The sequence below is a fragment of the Rhinopithecus bieti genome, unplaced genomic scaffold (genome assembly GCF_001698545.2).
Source record: "Rhinopithecus bieti isolate Rb0 unplaced genomic scaffold, ASM169854v2 scaffold_5002, whole genome shotgun sequence".
Classification (NCBI taxonomy): domain Eukaryota; kingdom Metazoa; phylum Chordata; class Mammalia; order Primates; family Cercopithecidae; genus Rhinopithecus; species Rhinopithecus bieti.
This window is the reverse complement of record NW_016804830.1, coordinates 1,525,265-1,549,384: the sequence shown is the minus strand read 5'-3', so window position 1 is coordinate 1,549,384 and position 24,120 is coordinate 1,525,265. Positions and strand designations below refer to the sequence as shown.

Here is a 24,120-nt window from a genome sequence, read left to right as displayed (position 1 = left end):
TTTTTTTTTTTTTTTTTTTTTTGAGATGGAGTCTCGCTCTTTCGCTAGGCTGGAATGCAGTGACATGATCTCAGCTCACGGCAACCTCTGCCTCCCAGGTTCAAGCGATTCTCCCAAGTAGCTGGGACTACAGGCGCAGGCCACCATGCCAAACTAATTTTTTTTTTTTTTTTTTTGAGACGGAGTCTCGTTGTCACCAGGCTGGAGTACAGTGGTGCGATCTTGGCTCACTACAAGATCCACCTCCCGGGGTCATGCCATTCTCCTGCCTCAGCCTCCCGAGTAGCTGGGACTACAGGCGCGTGCCACCATGCCCGGCTAATTTTTTGTATTTTTAGTAGAGATGGGGTTTCACCGTGTTAGCCAGGATGGTCTCGATCTCCTGACCTGGTGATCCGCCTGCCTCGGCCTCCCAAAGTGGGAATTACAGGTGTGAGCCACCATGCCCAGCGTAATTTTTGTATTTTTAGTAGAGATGGGGTTTCACCATGTTGGCCAGGATGGTCTCGATCTCTTGACCTCATGATCCGCCCACCTCAGCCACCCAAAGTGCTGGGATTACAGGCGTGAGCCACTGTGCCCGGCTAAGTCCACATATTTCTAATGTGACTGGGTCAGTCATCAACCTCTGTGATAAGATTTAGCTGTGTCCCCACCCAAATTTTTTTGAACTGTAGCTCCCGTAATTCCCACATTGTGGGAGGGACCCAGTGGGAGATAACTGAATCATGGGGGCATTTTCCCCTATACTGTTCTCATGGTAGTAAGTCACATGATCTGACGATTTTATAAGGGGTTTCCCCTTTTGCTTGGTTTTCATTCTGTCTTGCCTGTCACCATGTAAGACTGCCTTTCACCTTCTGCTGTGATTGTGAGGCCTCCCCAGCCACATGGAACTGTAAGTCCATTAAACCTCTTTCTCTTTGTAAATTACCCAGTCTCAGATATGTCTTTATCAATCAGCAGTGTGAAACCAGACCAATACACCCTGTCAGCATCATCTCTCTGCTCCAGCGCTGCATCTTCAGGAGCCCAGGTTCCAGATAAATGAACCGTAGTGGCAGCCAGTGGCCAGGAGATACCAGCAGCCTAAACAGTTTTCGCTTCTTTTTTTTTTGAGACGGAGTCTCACTCCGTCACCCAGGCTGGAGTGCAATGACCTGATCTTGGCACACTGCAACCTCCGCCTCCCACGGTCAAGTGATTCTCCTGCCTCAGCCTCCTGAGTAGCTGGGATTACAGGTGCGCACCACCACGCCCGGCTAGTTTTTGTACTTTTAGTAGAGATGGGGTTTCAGCATGTTGGTCAAGCTGTTCTCAAACACCTCGGCCCACCTCGGCCTCCCAAACTGCTGGGATTACAGGTGTGAGCCACCGCGCCCGGCCTTTTTTTTTTTTTTTGAGATGGAGTCTTGCTCTGTTGTCCAAGCTGGAGTACCATGACACAATGACAGCTCGCTGCAGCCTCAACCTCCCAGGCTCAAGCAATGCTCCCACCCCAGCCTCCCAAGTAGGTGGGGCAACAAGCGTGCACCATCACACTTGGCTATTTCTGTATTTTTTGTATAGACAGGGTCACTATGTTACCTGAGCTGGTCTCAGACTCCTGGGCTCAAGCAATCCTTCCACTTTGGCTTGTATGCCTACACTCAAGTGTAAAAACATATAAACCATGTCTATACTAACCAGCCAAATATTTGAACACTAAAAAGAATAATTTTCTTGATGTGGTAATGGTATCATGGTTGTACAGAATGTTCCTCTTCTTGGGAGATACATGCTGAAAATCTGGTTTGACATCTAAACCTATTTTTGTTTTGGCAAAGAGGATATATGTCTGTACAAAAGAAATGGAGCCAGCGTGGCAAAATGTTTACAATGACTCTGGGTGAGAGGTACATAGGTGCTTATTATACTGTTTTGTTTCTGAATTTGAAATTTCTCAAAATTAAAAAAAAAAATCTGAGGAGCTTTTCATAACTGGTGGGGAATGGGTTCTGGGCGGTTTTGCCCCTTTTCTTTTTAGATTCAAGAAATCCATGGTGAAAGGTTTGGATTCCTACGAAGAAAAGGAGGATGAGGTGATCAAGGAGGTAAGTTAAAGCAGCAGTCCCTCACCCTTTTCGCACCAGGGGCTGGTTTCGTGGAAGATGATTTTTCCAGATGGACCCAGGCAGGGGATGGTTTCAGAATGAGACTGCTCCACCTCAGATCATCAGGCATTAGATTCTCATAAGGAGCACGCAACCTAGATACCTTGCATGCCCAGTTCACACTAGTGTTTGCACTCCTATAAGAATCTAATGCTACCGCTGATCTGACAGGAGCTCAGGCAGCAGTGCTGTTGCAGCCTGCTTCCTGACAGACCAGACCAGTACTGGTCCACGCCTGGGGGTGGAGGGCCCCTGAGTTAAAGGAAAGGCCTCTGAAGAAACTGGCCCCCATGATCCTGTACCTGTCTAAGCAGCCTCTCTCCCACAGATGGCAGCTCAGATCCGCGAGGTGGAGCAGAGCCGGCAGGAGGTGGTTCGGTCTGTCTTAGAGGTTGGTTTCCCTCGGAGGATCCAGACAAGTATCCAAATCCACTGATCCCTGGCATTCCCAAGTCCAGCATTTCATGAACCAGTGCTGCTTTTTTTTTTTTTTTTTGGAGACAGAGTCTCACTGTGTCACCCAGGCTGGAGTGCAGTGGCACAATCTCGGCTGACTGCAACCTCCACCTCCCAGGTTCAGGTTCAAGCGATTTTCCCGCCTCAGCCTCCTGAGTAGCTGGGATTACAGGTGTCACCACCACGCCTGGCTAATTTTTGTATTTTTAATAGAGATGGGGTTTCATCATGTTGGCCAGGCTGGTCTTGAACTGACCTCAGGTGATCCACCCGCCTCGGCCTGCTGGGATTATAGGCGTCAGCCACTGCACCTGGCCATGAAAAAGTGCTTCCAAGAGAACTCTGACTGCACTGTCATCTGCTTGGCTTGAATTCCCTTACCTGTGCTCAAGGGGGCAGGCCTAGTCAGTGAATATGTGGACAGGGCTGGGAGGGAGGGAGGGAAGAGTCTGTGAAAGATGGCAGGGCAGTACCTTCCATATGCTCATTTGTTTCCTTCCTGTGATACTGGGGTCTGGAGGGTGGAGGCATGGCCTAGGCAGGCTCTTAAGCATCCCAGACACATTTATTTTTCCTGAATCAAACTCAGCCTCAGGCAGTGCCAGACCCAGAAGAGGGCTCTTCAGCACCTAGAAGCTGGAAAGGGATGAACAGGTAAGACTGTTAGAGAATCTCTTGTTGGGAATTTGACATCTTAGAACATTCTGCAACCTTTTGGCCGGGAAATGGAAACAGATCTAATCTTTACCACCCTATGGCTCAAGGACCTCATCTGCCAGCCTGGCTCATGTTTTTCAGCCAAGTAGCTTCCAGCTCACAGCAGCCCTCAAACTTGGACCTGCCAGCAGCTCCAGAGCTTGACTGGATGGAGATAGGACCATCTCTGACATTCATTGGCCATCAGGTACAAAGGATAAGCAAGCCAGAAGAGGGCCAATGCTCCCTCAGGTCTCAGGACCCCTCTTCTGATTTTCTACCTATTCTAGCCACTGCTGTCTCCACTGCAGGCTTTTCCTTCTTACTTCACTGTTCCCTAGTAGTGTTCTCAGACTTCTTCTCACCCTCCAAAGGGATCCTATTCACATGTATTGCCACTTAGGAGTGCCAACTCCTAAATCTTGCCCTTTGTAGAACTCATAGTTCCAACTCAACACAGGACTTTTATATTTAAATATCCCATAGGCATCTGTTTTCTTTTTTTTTTTTTTGAGACGGAGTCTTGCTCTGTCGCCCAGGCTGGGGTGCAGTGGCCAGATCTCAGCTCACTGCAAGCTCCGCCTCCCAGGTTTAAGCCATTCTCCTGCCTCAGCCTCCCGAGTAGCTGGGACCACAGGCACCCGCCACCTCGCCTGGCCAGTTTTTGTATTTTTTAGTAGAGACGGAGTTTTCACCGTCTTAGCCAGGATGGTCTCGATCTCCCGACCTCATGATCCGCCCGTCTCGGCCTCCCAAAGTGCTGGGATTACAGGCTTGAGCCACCGCGCCCTCCCATAGGCATCTGAAACTAACCTCCACCACTCCTGCATTTCCAATCACTAGATGCAGATCCTTTCCTTTTCCATCTCCCATATCCTGTCAACAAGCAGTCAGTTTTAAACATCTGTCTGCCTCTATTCAGCCTTTGGACAATTTCTACTCCCCCCCTTCAGTCCTGCCTCACAAACAGAAAATCATCGTATCACTTATGATCTTACTCTACACTTCAGCTGTACTGATTGTGTTGCTTTGCGCTTTTACAGTTGCCATTGCCTAAAACATGCTTTCCTTCCCTTATCACCTAAAGTTTACCTTCGTTTAACTGTTAGCTCAAATGTCACTTTTTCTTTTTTTTTTTTGAGACGGAGTCTTGCTGTGTCGCCCAGGCTGGAGTGCAGTGGCGCGATCTCGGCTCACTGCAAGCTCCGCCTCCCGGGTTCCCGCCTTTCTCCCGCCTCAGCCTCCAGGTAGCTGGGACTACAGGCGCCCGCCACCGCGCCCGGCTAGTTTTTTTTTTTTTTTGTATTTTAGTAGAGACGGGGTTTCACCGTGTTAGCCAGGAGGGTCTCGATTTCCTGACCTCGTGATCCACCCGCCTCGGCCTCCCAAAGTGCTGGGATTACAGGCTTGAGCCACCGCGCCCGGCCAAATGTCACTTTTTCATAAATGGCTTATCTGAATAGGTTATCTCTATTTCAAGTGGATGTAGCACCATGTAAAGTGGCAAATGTAATTTACCTAACTTGTGCTTAATGCTGTTCCCCAATTATATATATGCTGTGAGGGCAAGGTTTTGCTCACCTGGCATGTAATAGCCACTCTACTTACAGACATCTCCACTGTTGTGACTGTGAGCTTCCTAAGGACAGGGCTGTCTTAAGAATGACTTACTGTGCTTTCAAAGTTTAACATCAGCTGGAGTGCAGAATTAGCATTGTGGCAGCAGTCACACCCAGCTCTTTTGAAGTGTGCTTTGTCTATCTTTTCTAGGATTTTTTTTTTTTTAATCATGGCTAGACTTTAACTAGCATTTTTTTTTTTCCCATTTCCAACTACAGGATATACCAGGAGTTGGTAACATCCACTCAGGTAAGGTCCAGGACAGAGTTTTTAAAACCCTGGGAGATAATTTTTTTTTTTTTTAATAAAGTTGGCCAAGATAAAGCATATGTATCTGGTAAAAGCCTTGTATCCAGAATATAGGAGAACTGTCAACTTGATATTAAACAACCCAATAAAAGCATATGAATAGATGTTCATCATTAGTCATTAGAGAAATGCAAACCACAGTGAAATACCACTATGTATGTATTGGAATGGCAAAAATTAAAGACTGACTGTGCCAAGTGTTTGGCAATGTAGAAAAACCAAACCCTCATACACTACTGCTTAAAATGTAAACTGGTAATAGTCACTTTGGAAAACAGTTCAGGATACACCTACGATATTATCCAGCCATTCCACTCCTAACTAGAGAAGAGAAAGCCTGTCTACACAGACTTGTACACAAATCTTCAGAACAGCTTTATTTGTAGCAGCTCCAAATTGGAAACAATTCAAATGTCTATCAACAGGCAAATGGATTAACAACGGAATAGTATTCCAGGATGAAGACAGAATTTTTGATACATACTACAACACAGATTAATCTTAAAAGGCCAGACCCGGCCAGCGCGGTGGCTCACGCCTGTAATCCCAGCAGTTTGGGAGGCCGAGGTGGGCAGATCACAAGGTCAGGAGTTTGAGACCAGCCTGGCCAACATGATGAAACCCTGTCTCTACTAAAAATACAAAAATTAGCTGGGCGTCATGGTGCGCACCTGTATTCCCAGCTACTCCAGAGGCTGAGGTTGCAGTGAGCTGAGAATGTGCCACTGCGCTCCAGCCTGCGCTAGAGTAAGACTCCTCTCAAAAAAAAAAAAAAACAAAAAAAGCCAGACCCCACTCAATGTCCACACACAGAAAATCCTAAAAAATACAAACCAATAAAGCAACTGAAAGATCACTGATTGCCTGAACAGGAGAATATTTTAATGGGGGCAGTGATACTTACAGGCAGATGTTTGGGGTCTTGATTGTAATGGCTTCACTCAACAATCACCAAATTTAAATGTGTATCATTTATGTCAATTATGCCTCAAAGCCATTTTAAAATGACTATCACATACGGGGTACATTACTTTAAATTAGCCTAGGGCCTTCTTCCTAAGCTCCAGAATTCCTGGGCTTTGCTTTTAGACATTTCTAGCTCTTAATTAGGAGAGGTGAGCTAACAGCTAGGACATGCTTCACAATAGCCTGAAGACTTAAAAAAAAAAAAACTTTATTTCTTTTTCAGGTGCCACACCTCCCTGGATGATCCAAGATGAATACATCGGTGGGAACCAAGAAATAGGACCATCCTATGAAGAATTTCTTAAAGAAAGTAAGTAAACTAATTCAAGAGAGGGTCTTCTAAATCTTCACACTCAAAAATGGTTTCCTTGCTTGTGTGTGATGGCTCATGGCTGTAATCCTAGCACTTTGGGAGGCTGAGGTAGGAGGGTCACTTGAGCCCAAAAGTTTGAAAACAGCCTGGACAACATAGTGAGACCCCATCTCTATATTCTTTAATAAAGAAAAATAAAAAACTGTTTCCTTATCATTGCACAGAGGAAAAACAAAAGTTGAAAAAACTCCCCCCAGACCGAGTTGGGGCCAACTTTGATCACAGCTCCAGGACCAGTGCAGGCTGGCTGCCCTCTTTTGGCCGCGTCTGGAATAATGGACGCCGCTGGCAGTCCAGGTATGTGTGTTCAGTGCCAGGTCACCAACCTACCCATCCAACCTCCTTTTTGGAGATATCACCCTTCATCCTGTTAACCCTTTATTTCCTTTCAGACATCAATTCAAAACTGAAGCTGCAGCAATGAAGCAGTCACATACAGAAAAAAGCTAATCAAGCTCTACCAACTACCATGCGGCTAAAAGCAAAGTCAACAAACCCCTACTTTCCACCGAATTCTTTATCATTGTCTTTCTTAGGAAACGGACATACTCATTCATTTGATTTCATCAAGTTTTATTTTTCCAAATGTACAGTTGGTTAGACCTGTAAAAAAAAAATTAAAAGGATCAGAACCATAAAGCTTTGTATCTATCTCCTACACCATGAGCCCAGGCATTCCTACTCACCTATTCATGCATCTTCACCAGCAGCTGGAGCATCTCCGCCCTTGGTATTTCTGGTGTAAATTACTTGAGCTCTGTGCTTTGAAACCAGTTTGATAAGTCCTAGGGAGAGAAGATAGTAGGATGAGATGCTTAACAGATGCTATAATAGAAACTAGTAAGGTTTCTGGTTGGGCATGGTGGCTCATGCTTGTAATCCCACCACTTTGGGAGGTGAAGGCGGGCAGACACCTTGAGGTAAGGAGTTGCACACCAGCCTGGCCAACATGGTGAAACCCCATCTCTACTGAAGATACAAAAATTAGCGGGACATGGTGGCACACGCTTGTAATCCCAGCTACTTGGGAGGCTGAGGTGTGAGGACTGCCTGAACCCAGGAGTTGGTGGTTGCAGTGAGCCAAAATTTCCCCTCTGCACTCCAGCCTGGGCGACAGAGTGAGACTGTCTCAAAAAAAAAACAAAACAAACAAACAAAAAACAAATAAAACACACTATTAAGGTTTTTGTTTTGCCAGGTGCAGTGGCTCATGCCTGTAATCCCAGCACTTTGGACAGGTGGATCTCTTGAGCCCAGGAGACCAGCCTGGGCAACATAGCAAAACAGCATCTCTATTTAAAGGGGAAAAAACAGGGTCTCTCAAAGGTGCCCAGGATGTACTCAAACTCCTTGGCTCAAATGATCCTCCTGCCTTGGCCTCCCAAGTAGCTAGAAATACAAGGGTACCACTGCACCTCCCTTGGCCTCCCAAGTAGCTAGAAATACAAGGGTATCACTGCACCTGCTTAATCTGACGTTTGGTAACAAGAGAATCCTACAGTTTTTAACGATCATCTATATTTACTTTTCCTTTAAATTAGGGACCTATTATCTTCCACCGCACCCCCCCCCCTTTTTTGAGACAGTCTCTTGCTCCATCACCAAAGCTGGAGTGCAGTGGTGCCATCTCGGCTCACTGCCACCTCCATCTCCTGGGTTCAAGCGATCCTCATGCCTCAGCATCCTGAGTAGCTGGGATTACAGGCATGCACCACCACATCCGGCTAATTTTTGTATTTTCAGTAGAGACACGTTTTCACCATATTGGCCAGGCTAGTCTCGAACTCCTGACCTCCAGTGATTCACCCGCCTCGGCCTCCCAAAGTGCTAGAATTACAGATGTTCAGTCACTATAGTTAGCTGAGCCTTATTATTGTGGAATTATGGTAATCAAACCATACTACTGAGTAGACCATATTAAATTTCTGGTTTTAAAATTTAATACATCAAAATATTCACCATAAAGGTTTTCAACATTTTCAAAATTGTTTTAAAATAGTAATTTAATTATTTCAAAACTGTTGTCCCTGTAATTCTATGCATCCATTTACTTGAAACATAAAAGATCCTTGGGCTTCACCAAACTGCCACAGGGTCCACAGCACAAAAGTGGCTAAGAACCCTAATAATTCATCTCAAGAGTAAGACATCAGAATTACATTACTAACAGTCAATGGTCAAGCTATGCTTTTTTTTTTAGTTCTGCTTTTCCAGCAAAATCACTGAAGATGGTTATTGTGGTCAAGACAATTTACCCTACAAAAGCACACATGTAGGATACACCCCTCACCTTTACTAAGGAGCTCCTGAAGGGCTGCCCTGGCCAGGGAGCCTCGAATCTTCAGTCTCTCAGAGACCACAGCTGGGGTTATAAGTTTATAGTTGGGAACTTCCTTACAGAGTTTGTCGTAAGTAGCTTTGTCAAACAAGACTAAGTTATTGAGCTTGTCCCGAACTTTGCCTTTGGACCACTTCTGCTCACCAAAACAAAACAGAAACAAGTTAGTATTTCTGGCAGAAGCACCCTTTCCCTCTCGAGTAATCTGCGTCAGAGAAATCTCTTCCATCATCATCAAAAATAAATTACACATTACTAACAACAACAACAAAAACCCGACAGGTGTTTGGGCTTCAGAACAGGGGCAGAGGCAGACACTTGACACACTGGTCTCATTTTCATGATCCTAAAGGAAACTAGGAAAAAGAACGAGTGGTGATGGGAGGATAAACTCACGTTTTTACTCTAGAAATGTACACCTGAGGCCGGGCGCGGTGGCTCAACTCTGTAATCCCAGCACTTTGGGAGGCCGAGACGGGCGGATCACGAGGCCAGGAGATCGAGACCATCCTGGCCAACACGGTGAAACCCCGTCTCTACTAAAAAAAAAAAAATACAAAAACTAGCCGGGCGAGGTGGCGGGCGCCTGTAGTCCCAGCTACTCGGGAGGCTGAGGCAGGAGAATGACGCGAACCCGGGAGGCAGTGAACTGAGATTCGGCCACTGCACTCCAGCCTGGGCGACAGAGCCAGACTACGTCTCAAAAAAAAAAAGAAATCTACACCTCAAAAACGAATTGCTATACAAGTTACCTATTACCAGAAGGCTACGGGAGGGCATCTCTACTCTCTCTGAGGGATCTTATTCCTACCTTCTTTTTGGCCTTGCCCCCGGATTTGTTCACTGGGTCTTTGTCTTTCTTGGCCGACTTTCCGGCGTCCTTCTTCTTCTTGTCGTCCTTGGGCGGCTGTAGGAAGGCAGCGGGAATGCAACCAGGTCCTCAAGTAGCCCCAAACTCCCCTAATACTGTGCCCTCAGCCCCCGCAAGCTCCACCACCGGAGCACATGGGCGAAGCAATAACCGCGCCCGCCCTGCAACCAAGGCCAGCAGGCCAAGAAGCGCTCCCGCTGAAGGCTCTCCCCACTGAGTCCTCAAACCCAAGAACCCTGGCGAGTTCATACCCCTGAAGCTTACCATTGCGAAGCTCGGAGAGCAGCAACGTACACCACAGACTTGCTAAGATGTCGGACAAAAAGGAAGCGCTGCTCAGAAACAGGCCCAGAAACCTCCGTCCGCTGTGAGTACTTCCGGGGCAAGAGGCGGAGCCAGGCGGAGGATGTCCCACGGTGAAGCGCTCGCCCTCCAGCCTCAGGAGGAAGACAGGAAATGAATTCCAGTTCCCAAGCTGCACCGCCTAAATACCGCCCCAGGTTGTCAGAGTCTGGGCCACTTGTGACGCAGTACTGTAGTACTGTTTTCCGGCACTGATAAACGGAAAACAATCCACCAGGTCTCGGCAACTAACTTTCCGGTACTACTTATGCCCGAGAGTGTCGCTCCCAATGCGCAGGCGCCGCAGGTGGCGGCATGCAGGGCCTGGGAGGGGCAGGAGGCTGGGGTGGGGCCGGGGGGCAAGTGCTGTGATGCGGTTCCGGGGAGGGGCCGTCGGGTAGCGGCCGAATGACAGTTTCCGAGCGGCGGCGGCAGTGATGGCGATTTTTAGTGTGTATGTGGTGAACAAAGCTGGCGGCTTGATTTACCAGTTGGACAGCTACGCGCCACGGGCTGAGGCTGAGAAAACTTTCAGTTACCCGCTGGATCTGCTGCTCAAGCTACACGATGAGCGTGTGTTGGTTGCTTTCGGCCAGCGGGACGGCATCCGAGGTGGGCTAGGCTCGGGCCGGGGGCGGGGGTTGGGGGGGGACGGGCCCCAGTGCTGCGGAAGTGGGTTGGTTGTAGGTGCGGGGCTGGGGGAAAGGGAGTGGTGTCGGGTCCCTTGTCCCCGCGGCGGAATCCCGGGGCTGCAGCTTCGCTGACCATTAGCTTCACCTCTGCAGTGGGCCATGCAGTGCTGGCCATCAATGGCATGGACGTGAATGGCAAGTACACGGCCGACGGGAAAGAGGTGCTGGAGTATCTGGGTAACCCTGCTAATTACCCGGTGTCCATTCGATTTGGCCGGCCCCGCCTCACTTCTAATGAGAAGCTCATGCTGGCCTCCATGTTCCACTCGTAAGTCCCCCGTCTCCTGAACGGCAGCGCTTGTAATTTGTCTACCTTTTCTTAAATCGTCATTTTGGGGTTATGAAAAACGCAACCGATCCAGATCTAGATTTTAGGTAATAGTGGCAGTGGTGTCATCATTTTTTGGGGGGGGAGGGGAGAGGAGGGCGCACGGAGTATCGCTCTGTTACCCAGGCTGGAGTGCAGTGGCGCGATCTTGGCTCACTGCAACCTCTGTCTCCCAGTTTCAAGCGATTCTCTTGCCTCAGCCTCCCGAGTAGCTGGGATTACAGGCGCGCGCCACCAGGACCAGCTAATTTTTGTATTTTTAGTAGAGATGGGGTTTTGCCCTGTTGGCCAGGCTGGTCTCAAACTCCTGACCTCAGGTAATCCACCCGCCTCGGCATCCCAAAGTGCTGGGATTACAGGAGTGAGCCACCGCGCCCAGCCGAGGTGTCATCTTACTTCTCTTCGCTGAGCCTTAGTTTCTTCATATTTAAAGAAAGCCAGTTTAACTAAATGATCTTAAAAAATCTATGCGCCAGCTTTTGCTTAAAAGCGCAAGCTTAGTAAGCGTGGCACACATTCCTAGAGTAATCATTTTATCCAAAGTTTTAGATGTAAAATGTCTTAAAACAAAGTATGAATGTAAAATATTCCCAGAATTCAAATGAACTTAAAAATTTGGACACTACTGCCAGACAGTTCACACTACTTCTCCTGATTGTCCCAGGCCATAATGTTAACTCCTCAGCAAATAGGGACACGTCAGTGGAAGTTTGAGAAGCACTCCTGCCTTAGAGCAACTTTGCCTTCTTTGCATATAGGCTCTTTGCCATCGGATCCCAGCTGTCTCCTGAACAGGGAAGCTCAGGCATTGAGATGCTGGAGACAGACACATTCAAACTGCACTGCTACCAGACACTGACAGGTATGCATCTCCACGGAGGCCAGAGGAGTGTGATGGAGAAGGTGGGGAAGAGACACTGACAAGTTTGCATCTCCAGGTGGGCCAGAGGAGTGTGGTGGAGAAGGTGGGAGGAGGGGATTGACCAAAGACACCTTTGGTAAGCAAGAAGAGGGGGTGTACTTTTCTTGGCACAATTATTATTATTTTTTTTTTCTGAGATGTTTCACTCTTGTTGCCCAGGCTGGAATGCAGTGGCGTGATCTGCCTCCTGGGTTCAAGCGATTCTCCTGCCTCAGACTCCCAAATAGCTGGGATTACAGGCATCCGTCAACATACTCGGCTAATTTTTATATTTTTAGTAGAGACGGGGTTTCTCCATATTGGTCAGGCTGGTCTCAAACTCCCGACCTCAGGTGATTGCCCGCCTCGGCCTCCCAAAGTGTTGGGATTACAGGCGTGAGCCACCGCACCCGGCCCACAATTCTTTTTTTTTGAGATGGAGTTTCACTCTGCCACCCAGGCTGGAGTGCAGTGTCATGATCTTGGCTCACTGCAGCCACCACCTCCTGGGTTTAAGCAGTTCTCCTGCCTCAGCCTCCCAAGTAGCTGAGACTACAGATGCCCGCCACCACCTCCAGCTAATTTTTTGTGGGGTTTTTTTTGTTTTGTTTTGAGATGGAGTCTCGCTCTATCACCCAGGCTGAGTGCAGTGGCACGGTCTTGGCTCACTGCAGCCTCCGCCACCCAGGTTCAAGCAATTCTCCTGCCTCAACCTCCTGAGTAGCTGGGATTACAGGTGTCTGCCACCACACCCAGCTAATTTTTGTATTTTTCTAGGAGAGAGGGGGTTTCACCATGTTGGCCAGACTGGTCTCGAACTCCTGACCTCACGTGATCCACCTGCCTCAGCCTCGCAAAGTGCTGGGATTACAGGCATGAGCCACCGTGCCTGACCTTCCTGGCACAATTCTGCAGACACATCTGTTTGTTTGTTTTGCGAATACAAAACCAATATTTAATCTGAAACTGATTTTGTCCATGCTACCCAGCATGTTCAGCACAGGTTATCTTGTGTTCAGATAAAACTCACCTTAATGCTAGTCCTGTTGCATGTACTTTGGAAGGTGTTAAATGTCTTTCCAAAATAAAATGTGAAAGCCAAATGGATATGACCTTTGGATTGCGACTGTCATTGCTTCACCCCCTTAATTTATTGAAAACTGCCTGAGTTTGTCCCTTGCCTGGCAATGTTTCTGCTGAGGGACTTAAAAACTGTTAGTAAGTAGTAGAGCTAGAACTCAAAGCCTGGTCTTAATCAGGTGGGTGACATAATAAAGTTACTTCACTTCTCTGGTCTCATTGGTAGATTCAAAGTCTTGCCTTTCCTGCATTATGTGGTAAAAAGAATAAAATTAAAATGGGCTTATAAAAGTGTTTTGCAAAATTGAAAGTGCTGTACAAATACAGGATGACACTATTTGCTCCAGTGTCTACCCTTTGGTAACCATTCTTGGTCTCTCTCCAGGGATCAAGTTTGTGGTTCTAGCAGATCCTAGGCAAGCTGGAATAGATTCTCTTCTCCGAAAGATTTATGAGATTTACTCAGACTTTGCCCTTAAGAATCCATTCTACTCCTTAGAAATGCCCATCAGGTAAGCGGCTCCACTTCCAGATACTGGTTAAAGCCTCCTTGCCCCTCCCTGTGTGCTCTGTCCAAAGTTAGTTGAAGCATAGTAGAGTATTACTTGTTTTGTTTGTTTTCGAGACGGAGTTTCGCTCTTGTTGCCCAGGCTGGAGTGCAATGGCGCGATCTTGGCTCGCCGCAACCTTCGCCTCCCAGGTTCAAGCGATTCTTCTGGTTCAGCCCCCCGAGTAGCTGGGAATACAGGCATGTGCCACCACGCCCGGCTAGTTTCATATTTTTAGTAAAGACAAGGTTTCACCATGTTGGTCAAGCTGGTCTCGAACTCCCGGCCTCAGGTGATCCACCCGCCTTGGCCTCCCACAGTGCTGGGATTACAGGCGTGAGCTACTGCGCCTGGCTGAGTATTACTTTTAAGTAAGATAGAAGGACAGGCCGGTGGCTCACGTGTGTAATCTCAGCACTTTGGAAGACGGAGGGGGTAGGATCACTTTATCTCAGGAGTTTGAGATCAGTCTGGACAACATAGACCCTATCTTTACAAAAAAAAAAAATTAGCCTGGTGTGGTGGCAGACACCCATAGTGCCAGCTATTAAGGAAGCTGAGGTGGGAGGATTGCTTAAACCCGGAAGGTCAAGGCAGCAGTGAGCCATGCTCGTGCTACTGCATTCCAGCCTGGGCAACAGAACAAGACAGTATCTCTAAATAAATAAGACAGTCGCTGGGTGCGGTGGCTCACGCCTGTAATCCCAGCACTTTGGGAGGCCGAGGCGGGCAGATGACTTGAGGTCAGGAGTTTGAGACCAGCCTGGTCAACATGGTGAAACCCTATCTCTACTAAAAATACTGAAAATACAAAAATTAGCCGTGTGTGGTGGTGTGCACCTGTAATCCCAGCTACTCTGGAGGCTGAGGCAAGAGAATCACTTGAACCTTGGAGGCAGAGGTTGCAGTGAGCTGAGATTGTGCCACTGCATTCCAGCCTGGATGACTCTTTAGAGAAAAGTCTTTCCTTGGGGTTTATGTCATTTTTGGGGGGTTTTTTTGTTGTTGTTTTTGAGACAGAGTTTCACTCTTGTCACCCAGGCTGGAGTGCAATGGTGCGATCACGGCTCACTGCAACCTCTGCCTTCCGGGTTCAGGTGATTCTCCTGTCTCAGCCTCCAGAGTAGCTGGGATTACAGGCGCCTGCCACCATGCCCAGCTAATTTTTGTATTTTTAGTAGAGACAGAGTTTCACCATGTTGGCCAGGCTGGTCTTGAACTCCTGACCTCACCTCATCCACCCACCACAGCCTTCATGATATATGTTCTTCTTCAAGCAGTTTCCCCTGGCTTAAGTGGGGAGAAAGCCTCAGGCCTCATGCTTTTTTTCCTACCTTGGGCCTGGTTTAGGTGTGAGCTCTTTGACCAGAACCTGAAGCTAGCCCTGGAGGTGGCAGAGAAGGCTGGAACTTTTGGACCTGGGTCATAGGCTGAACCTGTGATGGACCCCCAAATTCTGAGAGTTCCTGCAAAAGGAATACTGCTGTTTATACTCCAGTGGAAATCCCAGCAGCCTTGTTAGTGCGCTTGAAAATGGGAGAATGCTGATCCTGAAGACAAAACTGATTCCTGAGCCTTAACACTAGATTCTTTCCTTCTGTATATACCATGGTCTTACTTTCCAACTCTGTATGGATTTATTTTTGGAAGAGCTAGGTCCATAAATGTTGTTAATAAATATTCCTTTGTTCTTGGTGTTTGCTCTCTATCTTAATCGATGGTTTTGGGGGAAAGGTAAAGGAAGGGAGACAAAAATGGTGAGGGAATTCTGGGAAGATGATTTGTTCTAGTAAAAAACATAACAAGTATGTGTTCATTAAATAAATGAACATAAGATTTTGAAGCATGAGCATTGGATCTAGTCCCAGAATTGCTGCTGATTTCTTGGGGTCCTGGGGTGGTGGTGGCCGTGGTGGTGGCTGTTATGATGATGATGATGGGCCAGGCGTGGTGGCTCAAGCCTGTAATCCCAGCTTTCTGGGAGGCCGAGATGGGTGGATCACGAGGTCAGGAGATCAAGACCATCCTGGCTAATACGGTGAAACCCTGTCTCTACTAAAAAAAATACAAAAAAACTAGCCTGGCGTGGTGGCGGGCGCCTGTAGTCCCAGCTACTCCAGAGGCTGAGGCAGGAGAATGGCGTGAACCCGGGAGGCAGAGCTTGCAGTGAGCCGAGATTGCGCCACTGCACTCCAGCCTGGGCGACAGAGCGAGACTCCGTCTCAAAAAAATAAATAAATAAAATAAAAATAGATGATGATGATGATGATGATGGAACATATATCAAGCACTTACAGTCAGGCATTCCTGCTTTATCTCACTTGATCTTCATCCTAAGTCCAGGGGGTACGTTTTGTTACAGAGAAGAGATTTAGCAGACTTTCTGCCTCAAAGTTTCCAAGCTAGTTACTGACAGTATGGGTTTGAACCTAGGCTTTCTGACTACACACTCAGTAAACTACTGTTACACTTCCTCCTCCCTCCATCAAGTTATTTAACCTGTCCACAACCCAATAGCTTTATCTCTAAAATAGTCATTGAACTATTCAATGTTCAGGTGAAGGCAGAGGAGGCATGAGCTTTAAAGGAGTCCATCTACACTTCAGCTTCCCGATTCCAGGGAAATGAAGTCTTTCTCTTTTGGGGTGGAAAGAGCAGGTATCGACAGTATTTCCCAAGGAAGCTGTCTGACTTTGAAAAAATAAATCACTGACAGTATTCAGTATCAAATCTAGTTTTAATCTCCTATAACAAGTCATCTTTTCTTCCCACCTACACCCAACTGCACCTAGTGGTACAGTGAGAGTGATAGCCGCCTCTCTTTCCCTGGAGTCTGAGGTATTGGCAACAGCTGTCGCCCACTGCTGAGAGGACTTAGGGCCCAGCAGAAGTCAAGGGCCATTAGTGCCCTGCAGCTGCAGGGATAGCCTCACTTCAGGTGGGGATGGGGTAGGATGGGGACAGGATGGGGCCTAGGAAAAGAAGAAGGGTACAGGAGGCTTCCTGACTGCAGAAGTTTCCTGTTTGTCTGAAGGCAGGAAATAGGAGCTAATGGAGTCTAAGGCCAAAGGTTATCTTTTAAATAGAGCATAGGACCGGGGAAACTGGGACCTCACTAGCCACTGATAGCTTCCAGCGCCACCTGGGTGAGGGAAAAGGCGCAGAAATGGAAAGTGAAAGGTTCAGGGCTAGCCAAGCAGGCCCGCCTTCTCCCCGCCGACAGCGTGCAGGGGGAAGGCCACCGTGGGATGGTGCTCTGGAACCTGGACTCTCTTCACTCAGCCTTCTTGGACACTCGGCCCATCTTGGTGCGGATGTTTCGTAGGAGGAAAAAGGCAGCTGTGCTGGCTGCACAAATCACTTCAGCCACCCAGAAGGCTGTGCTCCAGCTGTAGTGCTTGGCAATGGTGCTGAAGGGCAGCCCAGCCAAAAAGCCGCCCACTGTCAGGGGAAGGGGATGAACATAAGCCAGTGGTGTTAGCTCCAGCTTCTCACTGGTTTATATGCAAAGCACGGGTGGGGGTGAGGGAGAGACTCTAGAAGGTAACACTTACCATTGGCCATGAGTCCCACAATGGCGTGGGAGGTGCCACACAAGCTGGGAGGGGCACTCTCGTTGGCTATGACTCCAAACAGGGCAATGGGACCATACGAGGAGAAACCAAATACAGCTCCCAATACCAGGATCCAGAGCTGCCAAGGGCAGAGTGGAGTGGCATTCAGAGTTGGAAAGCTGACCTGCCTGCCCACCCCTGCCAAAGCGAGGAAGAAGGCTTGGTCCCCAGGAACAAACAGTAGTCATAAAGGGACAGTAAGTAAGTGACCCTTTCCCTCCCACTCCCCAACACAATTGACAGTACAGAGCTAGAGTAGTAGATGCCACATTGAGCAAACCCAGGGACATAGGTGGGCAAGGAAAGGAGGTACAGAAGTCATCCCTCCAAGCTAGAGGCTGTCCTCAGGATTCACACAAACTGGACTGGCTAGGGGTAAGGCAAAGGGGTAGGACAAAGGTAAGACAGACCAGGAGAAAAACCAGAGGTATCTGTAAGGCACCTCATGCTCTGTAAAGCCTGTGAGCTCTGCGAGAGGGTGAAGAGCCGGAGTCCAGAAAGCAACGTCCTAGAGGAGCACAGGGAAGAAAAGAAAACCAGGCCCAGAGTGGAGGAGGAGAACCCAGACACAGAGAGGAACGGTCCAATCAGAACTGAAAAGGGAATCTGAGAGGCAAAGAAAAGACTGGCCCAGGCTAGAGCCAGGAGAGGAAGAGAGTCAGTGGCCCTTGCTTTCTCTCCTTGTGCCCTGCCGTGAGCCAGGCCTTTCTTAATTACCTTGGGGGAGTCACTGGTCACTGTTACCCGGAAGAGGTACATGGACACTGTCATGCCAGCCATCATGAACAGCAACAGGCCATGGCGAGGGTTCCCGTAGATGGACAGTCCCGCCTATGGATACAGTCCCAGCAATGTCACACCCTCAGAACAGGGCAGAGAACCCCCATCCCTGGACTCTGATACAGCAGGGCCTTTGCTGACAGGTCTTTGGCAATCCCACCTCAGTTCTTGGCCCTGGGCAGCTCTGGGAGGCCCTGGGACCTGCTCATTACATTCTGAGGCCAAACTCCACAACATCCCTTCCTCCCCCATGGGGCAGGTCTAGGACACGTGCTGGGGAGTGCACCTAGTCTGTTCCCAGCCCGTTTTCCTGGGGCTGTGGAGAAACCTATAGCTAAGTTAAGAAATATTCTGGCTGTCCTTCACATCAGTTAAAATTCTCCCAAGAGCCTTACCTCCACAACTGTAGGAAAGCTAAGACTGGCCTGGAATCATTCCCTCCTCACCCAGTCTAAACCAGCAGATGCCAACCTGCCTGTGCCCTGGGACTCCCATCTCTCAAGTGCCTGTCCCAGCCATGCTGTGAAGACTGAAAGGGACCCTTCTCCTTCCTGTCCCTTCTGCCCGCTCACCTTTGCCATGGCCCGGTCTGACAGGTAGCCAGCTGCGATGCTGCCTACAAGGCCCCCAACTTCCAGGGCACTCATGTAGGAGCTACCTGCAGTGGGGAGTTGTGGTAGGAAGAGGGAAGGGAAGGGTGGGAGGGTGTTACACATTGGGGTTGTCCCACAATGACTTAAACCTGGAGAGGTACAGGGTTCCCATGGGTGACTGGCCATAGCTGCCTGAGTAGTGGCCGACCTCAAGGAACAAATAAAGAGGATAAAGGGAAGCAAGGCCTGAATTTCCATCCCCTGCATTGGTTCCTGCTCCTTATGCCCACCCTTGTCCCCATGCTCATCTTACCTACAAGGGCTGACTGTCCTTTCTCCTGGATAAGGAAGAACTGGCCCCAGTCAGTACAGCAGGTCTTTACTCCAAACACCACAAGGTAACCAGTGGAGAGCACCCACAGGTAAGGGGACAGCAGCAGCTCCTGTAGGGTGCTCTCCTCCTTCAAGGAGCCTGGAGGTAGGAAGAGGCTGGGTGTCAGGCTCTGCCCTGACTGCTCTCCCCAACCTGAGCCCCCAACATTCATTAACCAGTTACAGGGGCAGAGTCCATCTGCACAGCCAGGATCAGCGTGAAGGGTATTCCCTCACCCCACTGCTCTCCTCTCCCCTTCTCCGCTGCAAGCTCAATGAATGAAAGAGAAACAGGACTAGGGAGGACCAAGCCACTTAAGGACCAAGCTCAATGAATGAAAGACAAACAGGATCAAACAGGCCCAAGCCACTAAAGCTCATGATTCTATCTATCCAGGACAGGGAATTTTGTGCTGCTGTGAGGAAAGGCCAGAAAATAACGTGAGTCACAGCTCTTGCTGGCTCTGCCACTTGTCCAGTACTTAACTGCCTCTTGGGATGGAGTTTTGTCCACTCCCCATGCAGCCTTCGTTACCACTCCTTCCCCCACATCCACTGACTAGCATAGGACCAGGCAAACACCTAGTCTTCAACAAAAATCTGCCTGCTGAATGAGTGCCCCAGTGGTTGGCTTGGGTAAGGGCTTACCCTTCTTGCCCTTAGAGGGTGTGGGGTCCAGGTTGCGGAGTCCAACATCAGCAGGTTCATTGTGGATGAGCAGAAGACAGAGGAAGGAGACAACCACACACAGTGCCCCAGACAGGGCCAGCGTGCTGCGCCAGCTGTAGCTCTGGGCGAGGACAGTTGCCAAGATAGGGCCCAGCCCTCCAGCCAGGTTCATGCTGGTTGACAGGATGGCCCACCAAGTGCCAAACTGAGATGGCTCAAACCACTGTGGGGCAGAGGGCAACAACATAGGTGTCCAGCCTACTGCCCATGTTGAGGGTGGGGTCAGGTGGGGCAGTCCTAGAAGCTCACATTACAGGGAGGAGGGAGAGGGCGCTTCTGTTTGGCAGGGCAGTTCCCTCCTCTGCCACCTGATCCCACCACTCTCAGCCTCCTAAAATATCTTGACAAGCAATAGGAGCTGGCCAGGAACTGCTCAGGAACCTGCTCTGGGTTGGGTATGGAGGTGGTGGGTAAGAAGGGGCGCTCCCACATGCTGTTTAGGCATCCTCTATGACAATCCAAACAGGCTCTTTGGAAACACTCACCTTCCGCAGGACCTTCCCACATGGGGGCCAGCCCAGCCCCTGGGCCAGGCCATTAAGGAACCAGAGGGCAGCAAAGACAGGTACTGTGGAGCTCCAGGAAAAGAATATGTTGACCAGGCCAACCAGGAGCAGCCCAGAAGAGAAGAGCCACCGAGCACTCATCTGGTCAGACAGCACTCCACTGACAAACTTGCTGATAGCATAAGCTGCTGACTGGCTGCTGGTGATGAGCCCTGCAGGGGAGGGGAGCAGGGAACAGTACATTTAGGGGTTAGGGACCAGGGGAGAAACACAGGAGCAATGGAAGAAGGCATGGGGTCAGGTGGGTAGGGGTGCCCAGTGGGGTGAGACAGGTTACTTCCCAGAGGAACAGGAGGAGCCTGCGCTGCAATCGGACACTCACTCATGGGGCCCTACTACTTCTGCCACTTCTCCTGCCTCACCATCAGCACTAGCCCCACATTGACCCATGATTCTCAGCTACAGTTGTCAGGGAACAAAAAGGGAGCAGGACATGGCAGCTCCCCATCCCTGGGATTTGCATATGGGATTTCCCACCTCACCCTGGATGCCAACCCCGGGCCTCTAGCAGTTCTGTTGCTCCACCACCCAACATGGGGCAAAGGGCTCAGGATTGGAGTCAGGGACCCTGTCCCTCCTGAAGGGTAGCATGCCAGGCCACATGAAATCATTGTGCCAACTTTTTAGTTCCCAGTGTTCACAGTGTCAGTAGCCAGCACTCACCCCGAAGCCTCCACATGCACCCAAACAGATGTGAAAACCATGCTCAGAAGCCCCTCAAACACTCTCAGAATAAACAGTGCCTCCAGGGGCATGCACACACACATCCACACACATCAAATAAGCAGCCCTCCTTAGCCCTGCATGCACCCACATCCATGAATCTTAGAGCCTCTTTATCTGGCACCTGGCCTCTACTGCGCAGACACTCCACCCACACGACATGCCCGTTCACAAACACCCAGTGTCCCCAGGCCCACCACCCTGCTGTTTCAGGGCTCACCCAAATCATCCTTGTCCAAAGGGATCTCTTCCACCAATGATGGCATGACAAAGGAGAAGGTCTTGCGATTGAAGTAATACAGGCTGTAGCCCCCAAACATGGCCGAGAAGATCACAGTGCGATAATAGCCATAGCCCTGGGCTGCCATGGTAGAAAAGAGCAGGCCCTACCAGCCAAGACGCACAGCCTTTGACCACAGCTCCTGCTTGCCGCTCTCACAGTTCCCAGATCTGCTGAGCTGGGTTTTTTCTGCTCCCTCCTCCACCGAGCCTCCCAGGCTCCCTTTATAGCCACCTCCTGGACAATCATTAAGCCTGGGAAGGCTCCTAGGGGACCCAGTGTCCTGAGGGAGACAAGAAAACAAGAGATTACTGATCGCCAAACTGTAGGGGGTGGAGGAGGTCCCAGAAGGAGGCATGCCTGTGAGCCAGGCCAGCACCCTGTGTCCCCAGGATTTCTGCCTTTACCTCCTCTATCACGTCTGCTTGCCTGTGAAACCAGCTTTGATTAAAGGTTCAACCTAATTACTTTTGTCTGCATGAGCCCAGGGGAGGTAGGGGTGGGATGAGCAGAGATGCCCTCTCTAGCCCTGCTCCCTCAGTCACAGAACCTTCTCATTCATTCATGGAAGGTTTCTTAACTCACTAGTTGACAGGCACTGCACTTGGCACTAGGTTAGTTTCTACACCCACTCACCACCACCCCAGCAAAACACAAAGTCAGACACATACCCCATCTACCCCACTTCCAAGCCTTCTAGAGAGGGCCTCAATCCATGGAACTCTCAATCCTTAGCACATAATATATGTAACTGTTTCCTACAGTTGCCCCCTGTAATTCTAAGCAAAGGGGACCTCCCCAGTTCAGGTCCCACGGTGTCACACACAAAGCCCTGCTAAGCTCTGGTGGGGCCCCACAGAGCTACCTCTGGGTCCCCATTACCCTGCGACGTCAGTCTGGGCTTCCTTCAGGCTAGCTAGGGGCTGCAGGGTCTGGTTTCCAACCTGGGGGACGTTGGCAGGGGCCGCAAGCAGAGGGGACTGGGCAGCCCGTGGGCGGGAAGGTGCACAACCGTCCAGCCCAGGGCCCCGGCAACATGCCCCGGCTTTTCCGCTCAATTGGGAAAGCAACTGGAGCAGAAGGCGTAGGAGCACGCGCAGCGAGGGACCGCACGTATTCCCCCGGAGGCCCCGCGCTTCTGGCACCCAGAGGCTCAGCCTGGTAGGGGAGGGCCAGGCGGCGGGCGGGGGAGGAGGAGAGGCGGCGGGCCCCTGGCACCTGCCCAGCCCCGTGTCCTCACGCTACTCAGGACACGCGATTGTGCGGCTGGGAACCACGGGGGCCGGGGGTGCAGGAGCTGGAGAGGTGCGGAGACCACAGGACTGGCGCCATAGAAAGGGGTCTTGTGCTGGTCAGGGGTAGCGCCTCGGTGCCCCCAAGACCCATGAATTGTCTCCGGAACTGCAGGAACAGCTCCGGGTCGTATCGGAAGTTGGGGTTCGCCAACAATGGATCCCCAAGACGTGAGAGCCCCGCCCTCAGGTGACGCCCCTCCCCCGCATACCGCCCCTACCTGAACAGAGGCGGGAGCCCGAATAGGACGGGGCGGGGCCAGCGAAGGCCGCGCATGCGCGACGGGCGGGGGCGTGGTCTTCTCTTGCTGCTTCGCTTGCCTGCAAGTGGAGTTCTCCGCCCCACATGCCGGGGACATCGACTTACTCCCTTCCGCCGGTCACGCTGCTCCTTGGACCAGCACAGCGCCCCTTAGGGGTTGGGCACGGCATGTCCAATTCTTAAGTGGTTGCATTCAGCAAACCATGTTTTTAGTGAGTGCCCTCCTCTACAAAATACATGGAACTCTAAGGTGGATAATCATTATTCCCAAGTTGCTCACAGTCTGGGAAAGGTGTTGTAAGATAACACAGCATTTTTTTTCTTTCCTTTTTTTTTTTTTTGAGACGGAGTCTCGCTCTGTCGTCCTGGCTGGAGTGCAGTGGCACAATCTCAGCTCACTGCAAGCTCCGCCTCCCGGGTTCACGCCATTCTCCTGCCTCAGCCTCCCGAGTAGCTGGGACTACAGGCGCCCACCACCTCGCCCGGCTAGGTTTTGTATTTTTTAGTAGAGACGGGGTTTCACCGTGTTAGCCAGGATGGTCTCGATCTCCTGACCTCGTGATCCGCCCACCTCGGCCTCCCAAAGTGTTGGGATTACGGGGGTGAGCCACCGCGCCCGGCCCACAATTTGGAATTTTAACTTGTGGTTTGATTGTTGGGGACAGAGACGGGGCCCGGAGTAAATATCAAATTCTAGTCCCAGACCCACAGCATTCTAACAGTGTGACCTTGGTTAATTACTATGAGCCCCGGTTTCCTACCAGCCTGGTAAGTAATTGCAAAGACTCAACAGATGATTTAGATAAGAGCTCAGAAATTCTGTAAGAGTTCTCAACAACAATGGTTTTCACTGATCCCAGGTAAGAGTCGTGAGGAGTAACAGTAGAGATGCTATTTTACAATGATGACTGTTCTCAGAGACAAAGCAAATGTTAACCCCGCCCATAGCTTCAACAGAAGATAACATAGCCTAACAAAGTCCCCAACAGTCCCAATCAGCCAGCACTTCCCAACCCCTCCCCAATATAAAAGCCTCAGCTTGTAAGTGATCAGGGTCTCAGCCAGACTCCTGACTGGAACCCCTCGCAGGCTTATTCCTGTGAATAATCCTGTTTGGCCGTTAAGTGGCCTCCTGTCTCTCGCACTCTTCCCTTATATCTTCCTAACAAGAGTGACTGAAGGAATTTTAAGTGTTCCAAAATTAAGAGCAAAGATCTTTTTTTTTTTTTTTTTTTT

The 24,120-nt window shown here is 49.8% G+C and overlaps 4 protein-coding genes across 11 annotated transcripts in view; 2 read left to right on the top strand and 2 right to left on the bottom strand.

Moving 5' to 3' along the window:
* Positions 1–7,163, top strand: part of CENATAC (centrosomal AT-AC splicing factor) — a 15,435-nt gene extending 8,272 nt beyond the window's left edge. The window contains exons 4-11 of one of the 2 annotated variants that reach the window (XM_017870543.1): positions 2,027–2,093; positions 2,482–2,544; positions 3,199–3,263; positions 3,408–3,513; positions 5,144–5,174; positions 6,424–6,510; positions 6,738–6,870; positions 6,966–7,163. In XM_017870543.1, the coding sequence (XP_017726032.1) occupies positions 2,027–2,093; positions 2,482–2,544; positions 3,199–3,263; positions 3,408–3,513; positions 5,144–5,174; positions 6,424–6,510; positions 6,738–6,870; positions 6,966–7,023 (610 nt within the window). In that variant the 3' untranslated portion in view covers positions 7,024–7,163. Of the gene's footprint in view, positions 1–2,026; positions 2,094–2,481; positions 2,545–3,198; positions 3,264–3,407; positions 3,514–5,143; positions 5,175–6,423; positions 6,511–6,737 lie in introns of both variants that reach the window. The other variant, XM_017870541.1, reaches the window with a different exon arrangement.
* RPS25 (ribosomal protein S25) lies at positions 7,130–10,434 on the bottom strand. The gene is made up of 5 exons (XM_017870546.1): positions 10,047–10,434; positions 9,723–9,818; positions 8,864–9,047; positions 7,260–7,358; positions 7,130–7,176 (listed from the first exon to the last, which is right to left on the bottom strand). The coding sequence occupies exons 1-4, from the start codon at positions 10,047–10,049 to the stop codon at positions 7,264–7,266; spliced, it is 378 nt and encodes a 125-aa protein (XP_017726035.1). The 5' UTR covers positions 10,050–10,434; the 3' UTR covers positions 7,130–7,176; positions 7,260–7,263.
* TRAPPC4 (trafficking protein particle complex subunit 4) lies at positions 10,234–15,375 on the top strand. Of its 2 annotated transcripts, XM_017870544.1 has the most exons (5): positions 10,234–10,736; positions 10,910–11,084; positions 11,903–12,006; positions 13,511–13,637; positions 15,024–15,375. In XM_017870544.1, the coding sequence occupies exons 1-5, from the start codon at positions 10,562–10,564 to the stop codon at positions 15,100–15,102; spliced, it is 660 nt and encodes a 219-aa protein (XP_017726033.1). In that variant the 5' UTR covers positions 10,234–10,561; the 3' UTR covers positions 15,103–15,375. The 2 variants fall into 2 exon arrangements, with proteins under 2 accessions (XP_017726033.1, XP_017726034.1); XM_017870545.1 differs by lacking the exons at positions 10,234–10,736; positions 11,903–12,006 and having other exon boundaries at positions 10,949–11,084.
* Positions 15,376–16,391: 1,016 nt separating this feature from the next.
* Positions 16,392–22,923, bottom strand: SLC37A4 (solute carrier family 37 member 4). 6 transcript variants are annotated; one of them, XM_017870535.1, is made up of 10 exons: positions 22,844–22,923; positions 21,271–21,613; positions 20,247–20,479; positions 19,681–19,924; positions 18,974–19,132; positions 18,640–18,725; positions 18,005–18,118; positions 17,730–17,795; positions 17,228–17,366; positions 16,392–17,114 (listed from the first exon to the last, which is right to left on the bottom strand). In XM_017870535.1, exons 2-10 carry the CDS (start codon positions 21,416–21,418, stop codon positions 16,948–16,950), a joined length of 1,356 nt encoding a protein of 451 aa, XP_017726024.1. In that variant the 5' UTR covers positions 21,419–21,613; positions 22,844–22,923; the 3' UTR covers positions 16,392–16,947. The 6 variants fall into 6 exon arrangements, with proteins under 6 accessions (XP_017726024.1, XP_017726026.1, XP_017726025.1 ...); XM_017870537.1 differs by having other exon boundaries at positions 22,213–22,853; XM_017870536.1 differs by lacking the exon at positions 22,844–22,923 and adding an exon at positions 22,275–22,832.
* Between the last annotated feature and the right edge of the window lie 1,197 nt (positions 22,924–24,120).

Excerpts from the sequence above, each read along its gene's own strand:
- RPS25 (XM_017870546.1), bottom strand. Across the intron at positions 9,048-9,722 it reads GGGGCAAGGCCAAAAAGAAG|AAGTGGTCCAAAGGCAAAGT; the intron begins GTAGGAATAAGA and ends TTTGGTGAGCAG. Across the intron at positions 7,359-8,863 it reads TCAGGAGCTCCTTAGTAAAG|GACTTATCAAACTGGTTTCA; the intron begins GTGAGGGGTGTA and ends TTCTCTCCCTAG.
- TRAPPC4 (XM_017870544.1), top strand. The coding sequence starts at position 10,562 with ATGGCGATTTTTAGTGTGTATGTGGTGAACAAAGCTGGCGGCTTGATT. Across the intron at positions 10,737-10,909 it reads CCAGCGGGACGGCATCCGAG|TGGGCCATGCAGTGCTGGCC; the intron begins GTGGGCTAGGCT and ends TCACCTCTGCAG. Across the intron at positions 13,638-15,023 it reads TCCTTAGAAATGCCCATCAG|GTGTGAGCTCTTTGACCAGA; the intron begins GTAAGCGGCTCC and ends GGCCTGGTTTAG.
- SLC37A4 (XM_017870535.1), bottom strand. The coding sequence starts at position 21,418 with ATGGCAGCCCAGGGCTATGGCTATTATCGCACTGTGATCTTCTCGGCC. Across the intron at positions 20,480-21,270 it reads TTTGGACAAGGATGATTTGG|GGCTCATCACCAGCAGCCAG; the intron begins GTGAGCCCTGAA and ends CCTCCCCTGCAG. Across the intron at positions 19,925-20,246 it reads GTGGGAAGGTCCTGCGGAAG|TGGTTTGAGCCATCTCAGTT; the intron begins GTGAGTGTTTCC and ends TCTGCCCCACAG.